Source organism: Rhagoletis zephyria, unplaced genomic scaffold (assembly GCF_001687245.7).
Source record: "Rhagoletis zephyria isolate East Lansing unplaced genomic scaffold, Rhagoletis_zephyria_1.1 Rzeph_scaffold_00181, whole genome shotgun sequence".
Classification (NCBI taxonomy): Eukaryota; Metazoa; Arthropoda; class Insecta; order Diptera; family Tephritidae; genus Rhagoletis; species Rhagoletis zephyria.
The window spans coordinates 141014-158018 of NW_016157265.1; the positions used below are offsets into that span (position 1 = coordinate 141014).

Sequence of the window (17005 nt, forward strand, 5' to 3'; positions counted from 1 at the left end):
TAGGATCTTTCTTTAAAGACGAGAAATCCTGGGCTGTATGACTAGATACCATCTTCATCTGGCCTTAACACAATGAAAAATTTTCAAGATGTTTTCCATCGGAAGTAATATTAGTGTGGTAGATAATACAAAGGCGAAAAGAGTTTTATTTCTCATTTTAAAAACGCGTAGCTTCTAATATCCTGGCACTTTATGAAGTTCCTTTAACAATCCATTTCTGAAGGAGGTTTATATAAAAGCCCAATAAAGTATGATGAGTACGCCACAAAACCAGAATCATTTATTATTACCCCCTAATTAGAAATTAGTTGCACTAGTTGGTAAATGATAAAATTTAATAATTTTCATTAATTTATTACAAAAAGAACCCACTGGTAGTGCCACAGTCTTTGACGTCTAATATATTCAGACGAGTTGTGGACAATTTAGTAGACGTACCAACCAGTTAAACCTATTCTGCTGAGTGGGACTATATATAATGCATTAAAAGTAATTTGTATTCATTGTCTCATAGTTTTATTAAAAATTAGCATCTGTTAGTTTTAAGACGGGAGAAAGCACGACTTATTGAATTTTCTGGGTTAAGATACAGCAATAGGCAATATTTATTTTTGAAAGGAAATCGAAGTAAGTCATGGGAAAAGCGGTGTAGCCTTGTAAATACTCAAAAATCGTAATAAATCTACCACGAGTGTAGTAAAGATCTAATCCTGTTACATAATGTATGGACTAAATTGGACTTAATTGCTTAATGGAACCGAAATGTACCGAAATATTATACATACATATGTATGTTTGAATCCAAAAATTAAACGTTATTTAGAATTGTGTATTTCCATTTCGTACACATTTTATTAATATTTGTACAAAATTTGTCTACATATATATACCTTGTGTTTTGATAACGAAAATATGTAAGTATGTGTATTGAAATTAGTTCAAAGTTATCAGGCATTCAGGAAAAAATTTGAAATTTAGGTAGGGATGTTTATGCATATTAACCTAAAAAAATTGTGAGAATTTACAAAACGATGATATAATTTTTATGTAAAAAATATATCTAAATTTTTACCATATCATATTTCAGAAGGATAGTACTGATCAATAATCTCTTCTTAAGTACGAATGAATGCGAAAATTTTTCATCTCTTTTTCTATGTACACAATTAAATTGGTAATTACATCACGGCAAACTATAATTTAATAAAGGATCGTCGTTGCCTAGAACATGTCATTGGAAACCACCACCATCGTCGCCACCAATCATTAATATTAAAATTATAATAATAAATGAACTGACATTTCTTTTCCGTTCTATAAAACTTAAATCTGTAAATGTTATTAATATTATTTTTAATATAATTATTGTAATTATAATTGTAATAACATGTGTTTGTATTGGAATTTTGTTTTGTTGTTTCATTTACTCCATTACGATTTTTACTACAGTCAGTGATAGTAGCAATATTAAAATTTATAAATTTACTACATTTTTTCCTACGATAGATTTTAGTATTACTATTAAAATACAATTTACTATTTAATCTATAAGTAATTTTCTTATTATTTCCTATATTCATCTGAACGTGTTTATACCTAACGGAGCCACAATACCCAGTATTACTAACATCTTTTTTATGTATTCTCTTTAATTCACTACATAGTTGGCTAATCGCATTTCCTTCCTTATTCACTATAAAATTTTCAATTTCATCTTCGAACAAGAGCCTACTTCGATTTCGATTCGCAATCTGGTTTTGGCTTCCTTTCATGTTCTTGTTTTTATTTTGTTTCCTACTTCGGCTAAAATGTTTCTCTACGCAACAATGTACGCGTCCGTCATTTTCGTGAGCGTAATGACGGATGCAATCACCTTCGTAAATACCTTTACTGAAGTACGAGCACACCGTAGATGTAGGAAAGGAGGTGGGCGCAAATTGGTTTGCAGTAGGAGCGATGCTTTTCAAGCTTTTCTTAGCTCTTCGTTCGATTGCAAGTTCTCCTGCACTTTTCACTTGTTTTAGGCAATCGCTTCCGTGCAGTACCTGGTAACTAGTTTCTTTTAGCACATAAACGGCTGTGTAATATTTGTGCAGGGTCTGCGATGACAATCTACTTTCATTCTCAGGCTTCGATCTATGGTTCACATATTTTCGAAGTTGCTTTTGATTTGGGTGCGTCTGATTTTTCAACTGTGCTGCAGCGTTTTGACTGGTCAAGAAGCAGAGCAATGCACTGAATAGCAGTAACATGTGGTGGCCAATCCTGTCGTTTGGTACTCTCTTTTGTAGTGTGCGGAGAGCCACCGAAGAGGACGCGTAGTACGGTATGGAACAGCGACTTGTCACCGACGGTACAGGTGGGCAATCGTCTGACATGGCTGTTTCAGGCATATCGGCCACGTCTTCATCATAATAATAGATACCATCATACACAGCATAGTATGGCAAGCGATCGATTTGACCGCCCACGGCTGTTTCGGAGCTATTACTTAGTGCAATTGATATACTAGCTGCAAGTTTATTCGCCGAGTCATTTGCCAATGATGCTTCTAAACGAGCATCCAGTCGGTACTGACTCGTTGCCGTTAGAGTAATATTGTGCAAGCGTCTTGCTGAATTTCCGACCGAAGCGCTCACATCTATTGCGTCTTGTACGAAATCACTGCAGTAGGCACAAATCCCTTCCGCAATGTTATTGCAATAGCTATAGCAGCATTCCGCGGGTCCATAGCTCGATTTACGCAATTGTTCGCCGGTTTCTGGTATGCTTTGATCTAAAGGACATAAAGTACTCTGAGAGTCAGTATAATTGCAGACTAACATAGTACTCTATACTCACCCAAGCAAAGGAATGTTGGTTCACCAGCATATTGTGTTGGCAGCGCTGGAGCTCGATCAGCTGGAAGCAGATAAGGGCACTTCTGCTCTACAGTTTGGCAGACTCTTAGGCAGGGTCGTATTCTTCTTCGCTTCCGAAATTGCACCTTTCGTTTGGATCTGGATATAAGAAAAGAAAATATGGAAACTCAGTAATTGTGGTCAGTTTTTGTCTTTCGGCAATTAAATGCATGCATAATATGTATTTGTATGTATGTATGTATGCCATTATTCAACATATAATAATAACTCACTAAAGAATCTCAAAAGATTCGCAAAACACATTATTTGCTCAAGTAGCACACTGGTGTATAAATTGGTGTAAATTTATGGATTTTGGTACAAATCTGATTAGATTGAATAAAAAAAGAACATTTTGGTGTATTTGTTATTCCACCAGTATTTCTTTCAAATCAAAATTCTACCTTTAACATTTTGGTACTATTTATTCATTGAGATAAGTACGAAAACTACACCAGCTCCTAAAATGCGCCACTTTTTACATTTGGTACACAAATAGCTCCACGTTAACAAATGTCGTTAAAATTATTCAGGCGACATTCTGAGTAGTGATGTGCTGAATTCTCGGTACCCAATACTTGAAACAAATTTCGGTACCCAATACTTCCTTTTCGGTACCTTTCGTCATTATATCTGTGCCGTTCAATTAAAGTAGCTTAAGTCACTTTAGATGGTTTGACTTTGAATTAAAAAAAAAATCAGTTTCCTTTGAAATTGTTTTATATTTTAATTAAGATTCTATTATAGGGGCATCTTGAACTACATCTTTGGCTAGTTAAACGTTAAAATATTGTTTGGAAATCCAATGAAATACGACATAGGCTACTTTTGGGGGTAAAAATTATTGATATTTTATAAGACATCGCCTAAAAACCCAAAATGTACAAATAAGACGGTCCTTTCTCAAGAGATGAGCAATGTGTTTGTATGTATGTAGTTAAGTGAAACAAAGTATAATGTGTGCGTCGAACAAGGCAGGCAATTAAATCTGCACAATAATGATCAAGGCGAATTTAATAAGGTGGTGTTAGCCGTATATAAGTAAAAAATTACACTAACAAATTATACGCAGATATTCATACTGTCATTAGTAAGAACTACAACAAACACGTAATTTTGATGTAATGTCCTCCACGGCGAAAAATTCAGATACGCCGGTAACACCACCTTATTAAATTCGCCCTGATACTGATGTCGCAAAACACACTCTCGCCTTCTTTTACTTATCGCAACCGTCTTTCCAATTGCAATAGTTCTGGTGGCAATATTATTTATTTTTAATAGCTGACACTATATGTATGTGTACATATAACTCATATTTTTGGCTGTTGCGCGCTTTTATTAGAAATTCCAAGATTTCGGTACCGAGCATCGAAAGTATTTGATACTTTTTAAATCGGTACCGAGTATCGATCAATACTTAAAAGTAGCGACTCAGCACATCACAAATTCTGAGAGCAATTGACAGTGGACCAAAGAATTCACCAAAAAATGAATATTGAATACACCACACAGTAGCTTTGTTTCTTTACAGATAGGCGCATTTACACAAGGTAGTGTTAGCCGAATATGTAAAGTAAAGTAAAAAATTACAAAAGCAAATTACAAGAAACACATAATTTTCACGTTATGCGGTGAAAAATTCAGCTGTTGCTCCAACATTAGAGAGATTAGGCACAGCTACTTTGATTTGCTTCTTTTACATATTTTTGTATTTTTTGATAAAAATGGGCGATTTATTAAATTTGATAAAGTGTGGCAAAACCTGAGTATTTGTGAACAATTTTTAAACATAAAATGCGATTAAAAATTCGCAGCAAATACATATGTTCAGTTGTCAAAAGCATCGGTCAGGTGTTTACTAGCTAGTTTCTGCTAGTTTGCGTTTCTTGACTTTTTCTATATTTCACTCGCTGTGAGCGTAATTCTGTAATTCTTCCCATTCTTCTTCCTGATAATGATCTGCTAGGAAAGTAAAGAAACAAAGCTAGTGTGTGTGTACATAATACACTGCCTGTTTTAATATGAGCTTATTATACATCCCACAAGTAGAGCTGCTATCAGTGTTGCCGTTTTGATAAATTGGTAGTTTCATTTCAGGGCTGTTCTGGTTTCGTTCGAAATTGATTTCTCATCGATTTGGATTTCCGATTCCAAATTTTAAAGATGTTTTGCAATCCTATCAAAGTTTTGAAGTTATAATAGAAAATAAATCCTATTCGAAATGTCAAAAATGCATTGAACTGTTGTTGCATAGTATTCGTTTATTAGAACATTTGTAAAAATTTTAAATAAATTTTGTCGAATGGCGGTAATATAATGGTGATGTCAAAGTAGAAAAGCGTACTGAAAGCGTGCTAAAATGGCCTAAAACTCGTACCGAAATATTAAGATTATGTTGCTGACATTCCGTAATTTTATTGCATCATGGTTAAATGAAAACAAATAAATAAAAATAAAATTGCGCGAGCACAGTAATACATTTTTTTTGTTACCAAATATAAAATGTTTATATCGATTGTATTTTTTTACATTTTAGACATAAAATAATTTATATAAATTGAATTAATCTCAAAGATTCATACTTATGCATGAAGTAAAATCAGAAACGAAATAAAATATCAATATCTGATGATTAAAAAAAATTGGTAGTTTGGAAACTGATTTGGTAGGATTTTTTGTTCCTAAAAATATTGTCGAGTGGTAACACTGGTTGGTATATTTAATACACCAGTGGTGAAATATGCATCAATAAGGCACCCCTACACGCTCAAAGTTTGTTTGGGTACTAATGATTCAACATCATGCCTTCACAAATGCAGCTATAAGTTGCATAGTATATATAAGTACGAACAACAGGGAGAATTTTTTCTACATAACATAGGCGAACGCTGATTTGATTTCTTCTTTTCGTACGCGAACGTTAACAAAACATGTTGAAATGTATACGTTCGCGTTTGCGTTCGAATAATGGACGTGTGGTAGGCGCTTAAACTTCTGTCAACTGTGTTCATTTGGCAAGAAACATTTTTTATACCAAATTCTCAAACTGAATTGTGTCTAGGGCAAAATAAATACACCGTTCTTGGCTTGGTAAATATTTTTGTACCAAACTCAATAATCGGTGTAAGTTTTCAACGACGACCATATTTTCAAAGTATTATAAAAGTAAGGCTAAGTTCACAACCTAGAGTAATAGCGTTACGCGATGCAATGGAAATCGCTCAATCCAAAGAAACTTCTTCGCCAGCATAATCGCTGGCGATTAAAAAGTAGCTAGTGTTTAAATTGCAGCAAAATTATACACGACTAATTTTTTATAATAGGGGAGTTTACGATGAGTAGCATTTTAGATTTAAAGTTGCTACGTACCAATCTAGCACATATTTTGATGTTGGGAAAGCAACAAAACGTGTGATACATTGCTACGTAGGGATTCCCCTAATATATTTTTTTTGTTTCCACAACCCTTTGACAATTTATACCGAAACTTAAGCATATTGTATTGTATATAATAGCAGTAGAAGAGATGTTTAATTTATTTTATAAATATGTACATATGTATACTTTTTATTTATTTGGGCTTTAAGTATTAGAAAAAGCTTTTTTTAACAAACTGCATACTTTTTATTTGCTTGCACAGCGATAAACACCAAAGACTGTGTAAATGTTGGTTAGAAGCGATTTTTATGTATTCTCGCTACGCTAATACGTTAGGTTGTAAACTTAGCCTAATACTGAAACTCAGCTGGACGCCATATTAAAGCTGTATGACTATTATTTAACTAATTTAACAATTTCATTATGTACATTGGCTCAACTATGCCACTTTATGTGTATTTCCGAACCTTTTTTAAACAGCGCATCTCTTAAAAATTTAATAATGGCGAAAAATTCATTGCTTTCAAAATATAAGTTTTTCCAGATTTATTTAAAAATTATCAAATCCTTATAAATTTTGAGGCGCTCGAGTTTTAGAGGGGGTAGTACCGAAATTCACTCGACAGAATGTACCTCGTTTTTAAATTAGGTACTCACATTCATATATATTCGCGATTTTCTTGCCTGCATATTACGAAAAGGAATGCTGAGATTTATAAAAAGACTTCCAAGTCGCGCAGATTAAAAAAGAGCTTCGGTGTAAATTTTATGTCTGAGTTAATTTTAAATTTGATTAGTAGTAAATTTTATTCCTCGAATCCTTTTGTACTCTTCACACTCATGAAAATATATTTATGCTAGAATATGGTGTAAATTCTTTACCATTATGGTGTATGATTTGAGCCAATACCAATACGTATTTTACACCAACGGAGTTTATATTATGTTCTAGAAATAAGAAAACTTGTGTACCACTAGCATAATATATATGCCGAAAATCAGTAAAAAAAAATTACGGTAAGTGTAAATAATGCACGAAAAAGCGGTATAACCTTTACACTGAAACGAAATAAACTGTTCAAAAACTGCGCTTAGAAATGGCATATTTTTTATATTGAAAATGTATATCACGCCGATGTAAAAAATACACAAAATATTTTGGTGTATATTTGACTTTTATGCTACTTGAGTGTATAATAAACTTGCTTATAAAACGAGCTTTTTAGTGCATAAAATTGCGAGGACAATATCTGGACATGACAGTTTTATACCAGAGCCCACTTGAAGGAAACCAGCCAGAAATACTTAGGTATATACAGGGTGTCCAATAAGTACCCCGAGAAACTTAAGGAGATAGGTAGGTAGGGGGTGACCTCCCAGATAAAAAAATGTCCCTTGTAAAGGGGTCATCGTTTTTAAATATTGATATTTTTTTCAAGAAGTTCAAAATCACAAATAGTCCGAGCCTATAATGGTTTCTTAATACCTTTAAACTGCATTGCATTTGAATATGACAAAGCAACTATCTGGAATTATTTTACAGAAAAAACACCCAACACAAACTCGACTATTCATCTGCTTCAGGTAGGTCGGTTAAAAAATACTGATCTATTGTGAATTATTGATGAGAAAGTGCTTAGGGAAATTTTTGTTTCCTTATATACATAATTACTTGTCGGCCGCTGTGGTGTAGTGGTAAGCAGTGCGCGCTTCCACTCCGCAACGCCTGGGTCCAAGCCCTAGTCAAAGCAACATCGCAAAAAAAATATAGAAACAAAGCTATAGTTTAAAAAACTAAAACCTCCTTATTATAATTGCCACTCGTACTGTCATCAGGTATGTAACTTGAGAATGGAAATCGCTGCATCTTTTAGGCGCATCAATATTACATAGTTACATCCCGAGTTAATAAAAGGAAGGTAAAAAGGTTTTTTCTTAACAGCGGTCGTCCCTCGACAGGCAATGGCAAACCTCCGAGTATATTTCTGCCATGAAAAACAACTTCTCATAAAAATACAATCGCCGTTCAGAGTCGGTGTAAAACTGTAGGTCCCTCCGCTTTGGGTGACAACATCAAGGCGCACGCCACAAATCGGAGGAGAAGCTCGGCAAAACACTAACATATTTGTAGGCGCCAATCTATATATATATATTACGCAAATACTTATTCCGCAAAATTACTCATTTCCATTTGTTTTTGTATACAAATTCCATTAAACTAATCACACGTTTTTGCTAAGTAGCTAAAAGGCAATTTTAACCGAGTTGAATGTTCCCTTGCCGCTCGTTTACAAAAACCGAAGCTAAAGAATAGCAAAATTTTTGAAGGTGAAAAGGTCCGTTTTTTTTTTATTAAAAAATACCCGAATTTCAAAAATTATGACACCTTAGTAAAGGGAATTTTTGTCCTTATCATAGTAAAGCATCCCAGCCAAAGAGCACACCATTTCCGGCCGACCAAGACCGACCGGTGATGCCAGAGAAAGGGAGTACCGACACAAAAAAAGGCGTGACTCGTTAAAGCTCGATTCAGCGGAAGCAATGGGCACCTCTGCAATGGGTCTGCTGCAAGAACCCGGGTTTAGCTGTGCCAAGCAAGAGGACTGGGTAGTTCAGGAATGTTAATCTACGACCGGCTTTTGGACACTCCCCGCTCCGCCCTCTTGATTAACGGCAACCTCAATAAAACACCTCTTACTCCTTTTATTTCCAGGGACCGTTTAGCGGCTGTAGTATAGGTATCGACGGTGGGTTGGGTGCAGAAAGTTTTCCTGGCATTCGCCTACTTCCCAGGTAAAATTTACTGGTTCCACCTTCATGAAACGTAAGGTTCCCTAGTGGAACGAGGGACAGGATGCAAAGTGCAAAATTGTTAGGAAGCTTTTCAGCAGGGCCAGAAAGACATGTCAGTGGGATAAGTATATAGACGCTCGAAGAGATAATAGAGATGCTGCCCAAGGCATAAAATTGTATCAAAAGAGTATTTTCTTGAAATAGGTCTCCTAAGGAGGCAAGATGGAATCTTTACGAACGATAACAGGGATACTCTAAATCACCTGCTTCAGGTGAATTTCCGAGGCTCTTCAGTGGAACATGACCCCTTCCTCCTCGGAAAACAGGTTCTGTCAAGTGAGAAGTCATAGAAGATCTGGCTACATCTGTGACAGGGGCAATGTACCGTGGGAGGTGGAGACTTTCAAACCATTAAAAGCATTAGGTCCTGATGGAATCTTCCCAGCACTACTACAAATACATTTTGAGGGCATTATTGCTCCCTGATCTGTATATTTACTCTCGAATTATGTGCATATGACAAATTGTCAAAAGAACTAGGACTAAAACTATGCTGCAAAAATTTTTTTGGCGCTTTGAATTAACACAAATAGTTAAATACAGAAGAATCTTGGCGGCAAAGTTTTAGGTGCAAATTTTTGACAAGTAATCAAGCTTGATTATTTTTCAAGTTCACAGGATTGCGGGGTAAAAGATATTGCTGGGAAAACATACCGTATGCTTGGAGGAAGGTGTCAGTGTTATTTATTCCTTAATCGGGCAACATTCCCCTTGACTTAAATAAATAATACAAACCTATTAGCTTCAAAACTTTAGAGAGAGTTTTAGATCTCCATATCAGGGAAAAACTTAACACTTCAACTCCCCTACATCTTACACAATTTGCCTATGTCAATGGGAAATCAACGGCCTTACTGTATCCGGTTTGTAGGATGGAAGATCAAAGCCTCGAAATACTGCTAACAGGGTACCCCTTTTTCCCTTACTTTGGTAATTTGGGGTGGACGACCTCTTAATCAGACTACAAGGAGGTGATTGCGATGTTGTGGGGTATGCAGATGACCTGGCAATTATAGTTACGGGAAAATTTGGCAGTACGGTCTGGGACGTTACAAATTCAGCTTTTCGCGTGGCCTCAAGCTGGTGTGCCGATAAGAGCCTCAGCACAAATGCTCATAAGGCTGTTCTTGTGCCGTTTAGAATAAGGTATAAACCAAACTTTGGTTCGGTCTTTCTTGGAGGGACAATGTTTAAATACTCCCATTTATAATGTCAAATATCTAGGAAAAACACTAGATAAGAGACTTAATTGGAATTCCTATCTTGAGAAAATTGTTGCTAAAGCCACACGGGCCATGTGGGCCCTCAGAAGACCTTTTGGAAGAACATTGGGTTTGAGCTTAAGGCTGAAAGACTTGGTCTATCCTATGATCGTCCGACCGATTTTGTCTTATGCATACATAGCATGGTGGCAGAAGACACCACAAAAGCTGTCATCTTCTTAACAAACCGCATTGATTTTTGCGAATGAGAAAGCGAATGTTAAAATTAATGCGGAAGCTCCGCGGTTGCGAATGCGAATGCGAATATTCGCAACAACCCTGCTCTACACACATGGCTTAAATTTGGCAGATGTACTCAACAGGATGCAGGGTATCACCCATATGTAAGTCTGACGCGGTCGAGTAAATCCCCGAATCCCCTCTTGGGCTACCGTACTATAATATTGTGTCTTGTTAATAGATTTTTGTAAGTTGGCGTGTGTAGTTATTGAAATATAGAAATTCTCGTATTTCTGAAATTTACCGTTATATGGTAGGTAGCGGTAGTTTTAGTCCGATTTCAAAAATTTTCAACATATCGCTTTTTTGAGCCTAGGTTAATAAATTTACCGAGTTTAGTAGAAATTGATAAACCGGTTACCGAGATACACATATGTAGGTGTAAGTGGGCGGTGCCACGCCCATTTCCCCAAAAATTTCTCTAAGTAGCATTTTGTGCTAACAGGTCATTGTATATATCGATTTTGATTAAATTAGCTTAAATAGTTACTAATTTATCGCAGTTCTCGTATTTCTGTAAATGACCGTTATAACGGAGGTGGTCGTGGTTCTCGTCTGATTTCAAAAATTTTCAAAGGCCTTCTTAGTGAGGCTATAAGCAATGTTCTTACCTAATTTGGTGCGGATTGGTAAAAGGGACTACAGAGATACAGCATTTCATAGTAAGTGGGCGGTGTCATTTTCAAAAAATTTCATATCTGTCTTATTTTATGCCAAATTCTGCTTCGTGTAACAACTTTCAACAATTTGGATCCGGTATTTACGGAAATATCGTAGTTTTTGCATTTTTCGAAAATACCGTTATATGGGAGGTGGGTTATTGTCCGATGTCGCTCCTTTCTATCCCAACCTACCTTGGATAAAGGGAAACTTACTTACCAAACAGACGGACGGACGGAGAGACATGGCTTAATCGATTTCTCTTTTCATTCTGAGCATTTATTTATACATTTGTCTATATCTATCGCGATTCGTTTTGGCTGTTACAAACAACTGTTATGCGAACAAAGTTATAATACCCTCCCTGTAGGGAAAACACGAACTAGGGAACCAGATTTCGAGTTCAGTACTAGTTCTTTTTTGCCAAAAACGAACCGATAGTAACTAGTTCCGCACCAGTCCAAAAGCAGTGAAATGTGGTACTTTCACTAAACTATTCTATTTTAAATTTTAAAAGCAGGGAAGGTAATCATTATGAGTAAAATAATTTAAATCAGCATTTAATCATTATTTTATGAATTATTATTGAGTTTTATTTTTTCGCTCAAACGGAAATAATTATTATTTTATTTTTATTTTTGGGATTACAAATAATGATTATTTTATGATTTTTATTTTTTTGCCACTTACAAATAATGATAATTTATAAAATTGAAAAGGCCTTAAAGACGCAACCTACTGAAATTTTTACCTGAAAAGTTTGGGTCTTATTCCCTTTATAAGGGTGCGGCTACCTCTCAAAAGGATACGTCGGTTATCACGCTGGTATAGTTTTTGAGTTGCTTAATAATCATTATACTTAGTGATTCCATAAACAAAGGCCAAGATCCTGAAGGACAATTGAGAAAGGCAATGCAGTTGCAGAAAAAGAGGCATTTAAAAAAAAAGTGTCAAAATAATTACCACTTTCTCACTAAATTTATTTAAAAATGCAAGCCACCAGACAAATTAAGGTTTTTATGCAATCCACCACAGCTACCTTAATACAGTCAGTCAATAAAGTTTAGGTAACACGAATTTTTTACAATACGGGCAACTANAGTGAACTAATATTTTTACTTTTAAGCAGAACGCACTTTTGTTTTTTACTTAGTACTTAAGTTTAATACTACTTCTAGTAATGTGGTTTATAAATTTTTAATAAATGCGTTTAAACATTTGTGATTGTATTGTCCTTCCTTCAACGGATCGTATTTAATATAGAAGGGAAATGATTAGGAATGTATGTAGATCTAAGGTGACGAATTTATAATAGGTTGTGAACTATAAAAAATGGATGCAGATCGAACTAGATCTCATCTGTCGAATTAGGAACTGGTTTGGAACTAAAGAAAAGGGGATGCAGAACGAACTAGATCTCATCTGTCGAATTTGGAACTGGTTCGGAACTATTGAAAAAGGGATGCAGAACGAACTAGATCTTATCTGTCGAATTTAGAACTGGTTCGGAACTAGAGCCAAAGGGATGCAACGGGGGACAATTGACACTTCCTAGGACATCGCAATATTAAATTCGCCAGTCGCTAGCATGCAAAAGAGAATTAACGCGTACTAGTCATGGTTCCAAACGCACTAGAACCCAACCAGTTCCGCACTAGTTCGTTTCCCTACAGGGCTTGGACACAAGTGCGCTCGGGTATAAAAATTGTCGAATATACTTTGTATATATACGAACGTATAAATACTTCCGATAGTATCGCGATAGTGACCACCATTCATCGATAGTGGTGACAAATTGAAACTATCTATAGTGCCATCGATAGTTTTGCAGCTCTGCTAAGAATTGCGGTTACAAGAAGTGGTCTAATTTTTTGTTAACAAAACTCTTCGGTGTCAAAATGTTCGGTAACAAGTAGAATAGGCTTGTGAAGGTCTGATTATGACAGCTTAGCGTAACTTAGAGGCTGTCACTTAGAAGTTCTCTTAAATGGATGTTGATTATATTTGGATAGCCGAAACTTAACGTAACTTAATGCCACGTCGAAGTCTGTTTCATTTTGATTTTATAAGTTCTAAGTTTCGTTAAGTTAAGTTAAGTTGCCATAATCACGCTTTAACTCTTTCACTTAACAACGCATGACGAATGAAATAAAAATCTCCCCAATATTTCCCTCCGTTGTACAAATGGGAATGAAACTGGTGCATGCAAATATTGTGAAAGCCCTCACAGCCGCTTTTAATTTTCATTTTCAACGTTTATAACATCTTGCGTAAAGTGGATTGAACATATTTCAATACATCCCTGGCTCTTGCAAAGTCGGTAGTCTTTTTTTGCTTACTTTGTATTTTATTACCATTATGCGATATGATTTTGCAGAGAGATCAGGGAATTTATGATTTTTGTTAGGGTCTCATTTCGCAGTCTTGTGACATATTTTTTTTTGCACTCGCAAGTTTTCATGCTGCTGTTTTCCCATTCTTTAAAATCGACGCGTCGTTTCTTTCGTAAAAAAAGGTTTTTTAAGTTCCACATACCGCATTAACAAAAAAACAGATTTTATTCAACACATATTTCTTTCTAACGTTTATTCCTCAGTCTTTATAGCGTACCCGATAAAAATAATATCAATCAAAGTAGTCAATTTTGATTTCGCGTTAAATGAATTATTCGTTTATACTGGTTTTCTAACCGATGTGAGAAATAAAAACCCGATTTGAAAACAAATTCGAGTCAATACACTTTTCAATTTCAACGCGTATTGAAGTTTTGTTTATGCATCTGTTTTGAATCGCACCGAGCTGAGTCATAGCGCTTTATGTGTCGGTATAAACAAGGTAACAGAGAAATAATGAAAAACCACGTCAGCTTTCATGGCACTGAGTTTCGGTACATAAAATTTACAAGAAAATCTTCAGAGTTCGATCGCTTTCAAGGAGGAAATTATTTCAGCATTATAATATGCATCGAGACTATTTTTAGTGAAATGCTTGCTAAAATTTCTCAGTAGATTTTGCTATATTTAGTTTGGTTCCTGTGTGTACCAGAATTTTTAAAGGCCGGTCCAATGGAGCGTTTCACTACGCTGCATTACAAAATTCTATATCGCAAAATGTTAAAAAATTCTGCTCGATCAAAATTCTCTATTTTTTTAATTCTGCTTTTTCTAATTCTTATTTTTGAAAATTCTACTTTTCCACTTTCGTCTTTCAAAATTCTGCTTTTACGAGTTTAAGGGAAGACCCCTATTATATATTTTTAGAAGCTGTCAAAATTTTACCTGGTCCCATGAGCTAGATAAAACTCTGACGTTTGTATTCACCACGAGAAATGTTAAATTTTTGGTTTGTTCCGTCAAAATTGCATCTTTTTTTATCAATTAGCACAGGCCGTTTGTCTTAAATTGACATTTAGGAAATACGTTCTAAGCGACCTAAAAATCTGTTATACTTAGCGAAAAGTATACAAATTCTTACAGCGTGTTGTTACACTTATCAAAATAAACTTTTATTTTCAATATAAGCAAACAATTTGTTTTAGTAAATTAGAATATTTTGAGAATTGCATCTCTTCAAAAAAACTGTGTGACTTAAGTCATTTCTTTTTTTTTAATAGTTCTTATAAGCTGCACAGTGTACACAGTGTACCAAGTAATGACATTTAATTTTTTTCATATCCATATTTGACAATTGCTTGAGTATGTTAGTTAAAATTTTGAAATTTGTTGTCACTTTCTTTAATATTTTTGGTAGTTTGAATTTTAATTTTTTTTTGGAATCGTGTACAGAGGAAAATATTAACAAAAAAGAAATATAGAAAGCGAAAAAACCAATAATGCCGCATACGTGTTTTTTATGCAAGAGTGCGAAGTGCGGTGACTCCGTGTTCATCGCACCGAAGGACGAATATGTAAAAAAAAGAGTGGGAGCTAGCTTTCCACATGTCTTTGTCACAAACAGCACGTATTTGTGAGAATCACTTAATTAAATTTTATTTAATTAAGTAATAGGAATTTATCTTTGTGATTAAAATCAATTTTGATTACAGAACGAAAAATTCGTATTTTTTTTAACATGTGTTATCTGAGGGTTAATTGAAATAAACAACTTACACAAACACATCGGCTGAATTTCTTTATTCATTCTGAACGTTTGGAATAAACTTTTTTGTTTACTCATTCTTTAGAACGTTCCTGATGATATGTTAACGTATATTTCAAAAGCATACTGTTTATTCCGACTGTGAAATGGGATTATCCGGAATGTATAAAGAAACGCAGCCATCAGTTCCAGTATGAATTGTCAAATATGGATATTGACATTACTTGGCACACTGTCTACACTGTGATAAGCTGCCTCTTTGTTTTACTTGTTTTCCTTTCTGGAAATTTGAGTTTTCGCAAAAATAAGTTCTTGTAAATTAAATACAAGATTATAAAACTGGGAATCACTTCATCCAACAACTAATTTTAGCCGGAGATAACACCCTTCGCTACTGTTTTACGTTCTAGAAAAGGTTTTTGTTTCCGATGCATGCTATCATGCACTGTCCAAAACTCAGGAGAATATTTCGTATTATAATTATTTCCTGTAATAAAAGTTTTGTCAAACTTATTCAAAATACTGAAAATCAAAATCAAGGTACATTGAACAGGTAGTATCAGTAGAGCAGCTGATTTGATTTATTTTCAAATTATTTGGTCTCGAAAATGTCAAATATTTTTAATTTTTTCTCACAAAAATTCTGAATTGTTAAAATCCATTTGCATGTGAAACCTTTTTCCATACAAAACAAGCGATTGAATAGCAGCTTTTGGAACGTTCGCCCAACTCGGCAGCACGACCGCTGATTACTGGGCCTTGCAAAGGATGGATCAATGCTTCGAGAAGCAAACAAATTTACTAGGAAAGAAAGTTGCATCAATTTTTATTTTTTCCAATTTCAATTTTTTATTTTTTATAATTTTTTGTATTTCACATGGCACGCTTTGATTTAGAAGAAAAAATTCAGAACAGTTTTTGACACTTTCGATACCAGAAGCAACAACAAAATACACGCAAATGTTGTTTTTGCTCTACTGATACTACCTGTTTAATGTGTCTTGATCAAAATTATTTATTGAGATATAATGTAAACAATGTTAAATAGGACATGTCATTACTTTGAAAAAGTGCGCACTTTTCAAAGTAATGACATGCCCCCTTTAACATTGTTTACATTATATTTTAAAACAGAGTTTTGTAGTTCAGCATTTTGAAAAGCAGAAGTTTGTTAAGCAGATTTTCGTGTTCCGAATTCTGTAGTACCAGAATTTCGATACCAACCCCCGGTACACATAGAACTTTGGCGTGGGCTTTGGCGTTGGCGTTGGCGTTGGCGTTGGTCTGCCAGAACGCGCGTTAAAAGTATGCTTGCTACTATGAAAGCTTGGCAGCGAATGCTTTGAGCACGAAATTAACATACTAACAACAGATAAATTAATATTTCATATCAATAATTGCATGAAAAGCGATATTTCCTGCCCACATTTGCAACAATGCAAAGAGATGCCCATCATGTGCGTTAACTGTGGCGTTGGCGTTGCCGTTAATCTTAACAACCAAATCGACTGAGCAACAATTGGCATTATTTTGTGTGTGTAAATAGTAGTGTTCATGGAATTTTGATATCTAATAATTCACAGTCTCACTCCTTCCTCACAAAGCAATGGA

General features: G+C 34.9%; 1 protein-coding gene across 1 annotated transcript in view; it reads right to left on the reverse strand.

Annotated features, from left to right (window-relative positions):
- Positions 1-1231: 1231 nt before the first annotated feature.
- LOC108357916 (uncharacterized) overlaps positions 1232-17005 on the reverse strand; it is a 113239-nt gene continuing 97465 nt past the window's right edge. Inside the window, exons 4-6 of the mRNA XM_017608999.1 lie at positions 2842-2999; positions 1388-2776; positions 1232-1329 (exon numbers count right to left, since the gene is read on the reverse strand). Coding sequence (XP_017464488.1) covers positions 1232-1329; positions 1388-2776; positions 2842-2999 — 1645 coding nt within the window. The remainder of the gene's footprint in view (positions 1330-1387; positions 2777-2841; positions 3000-17005) is intronic.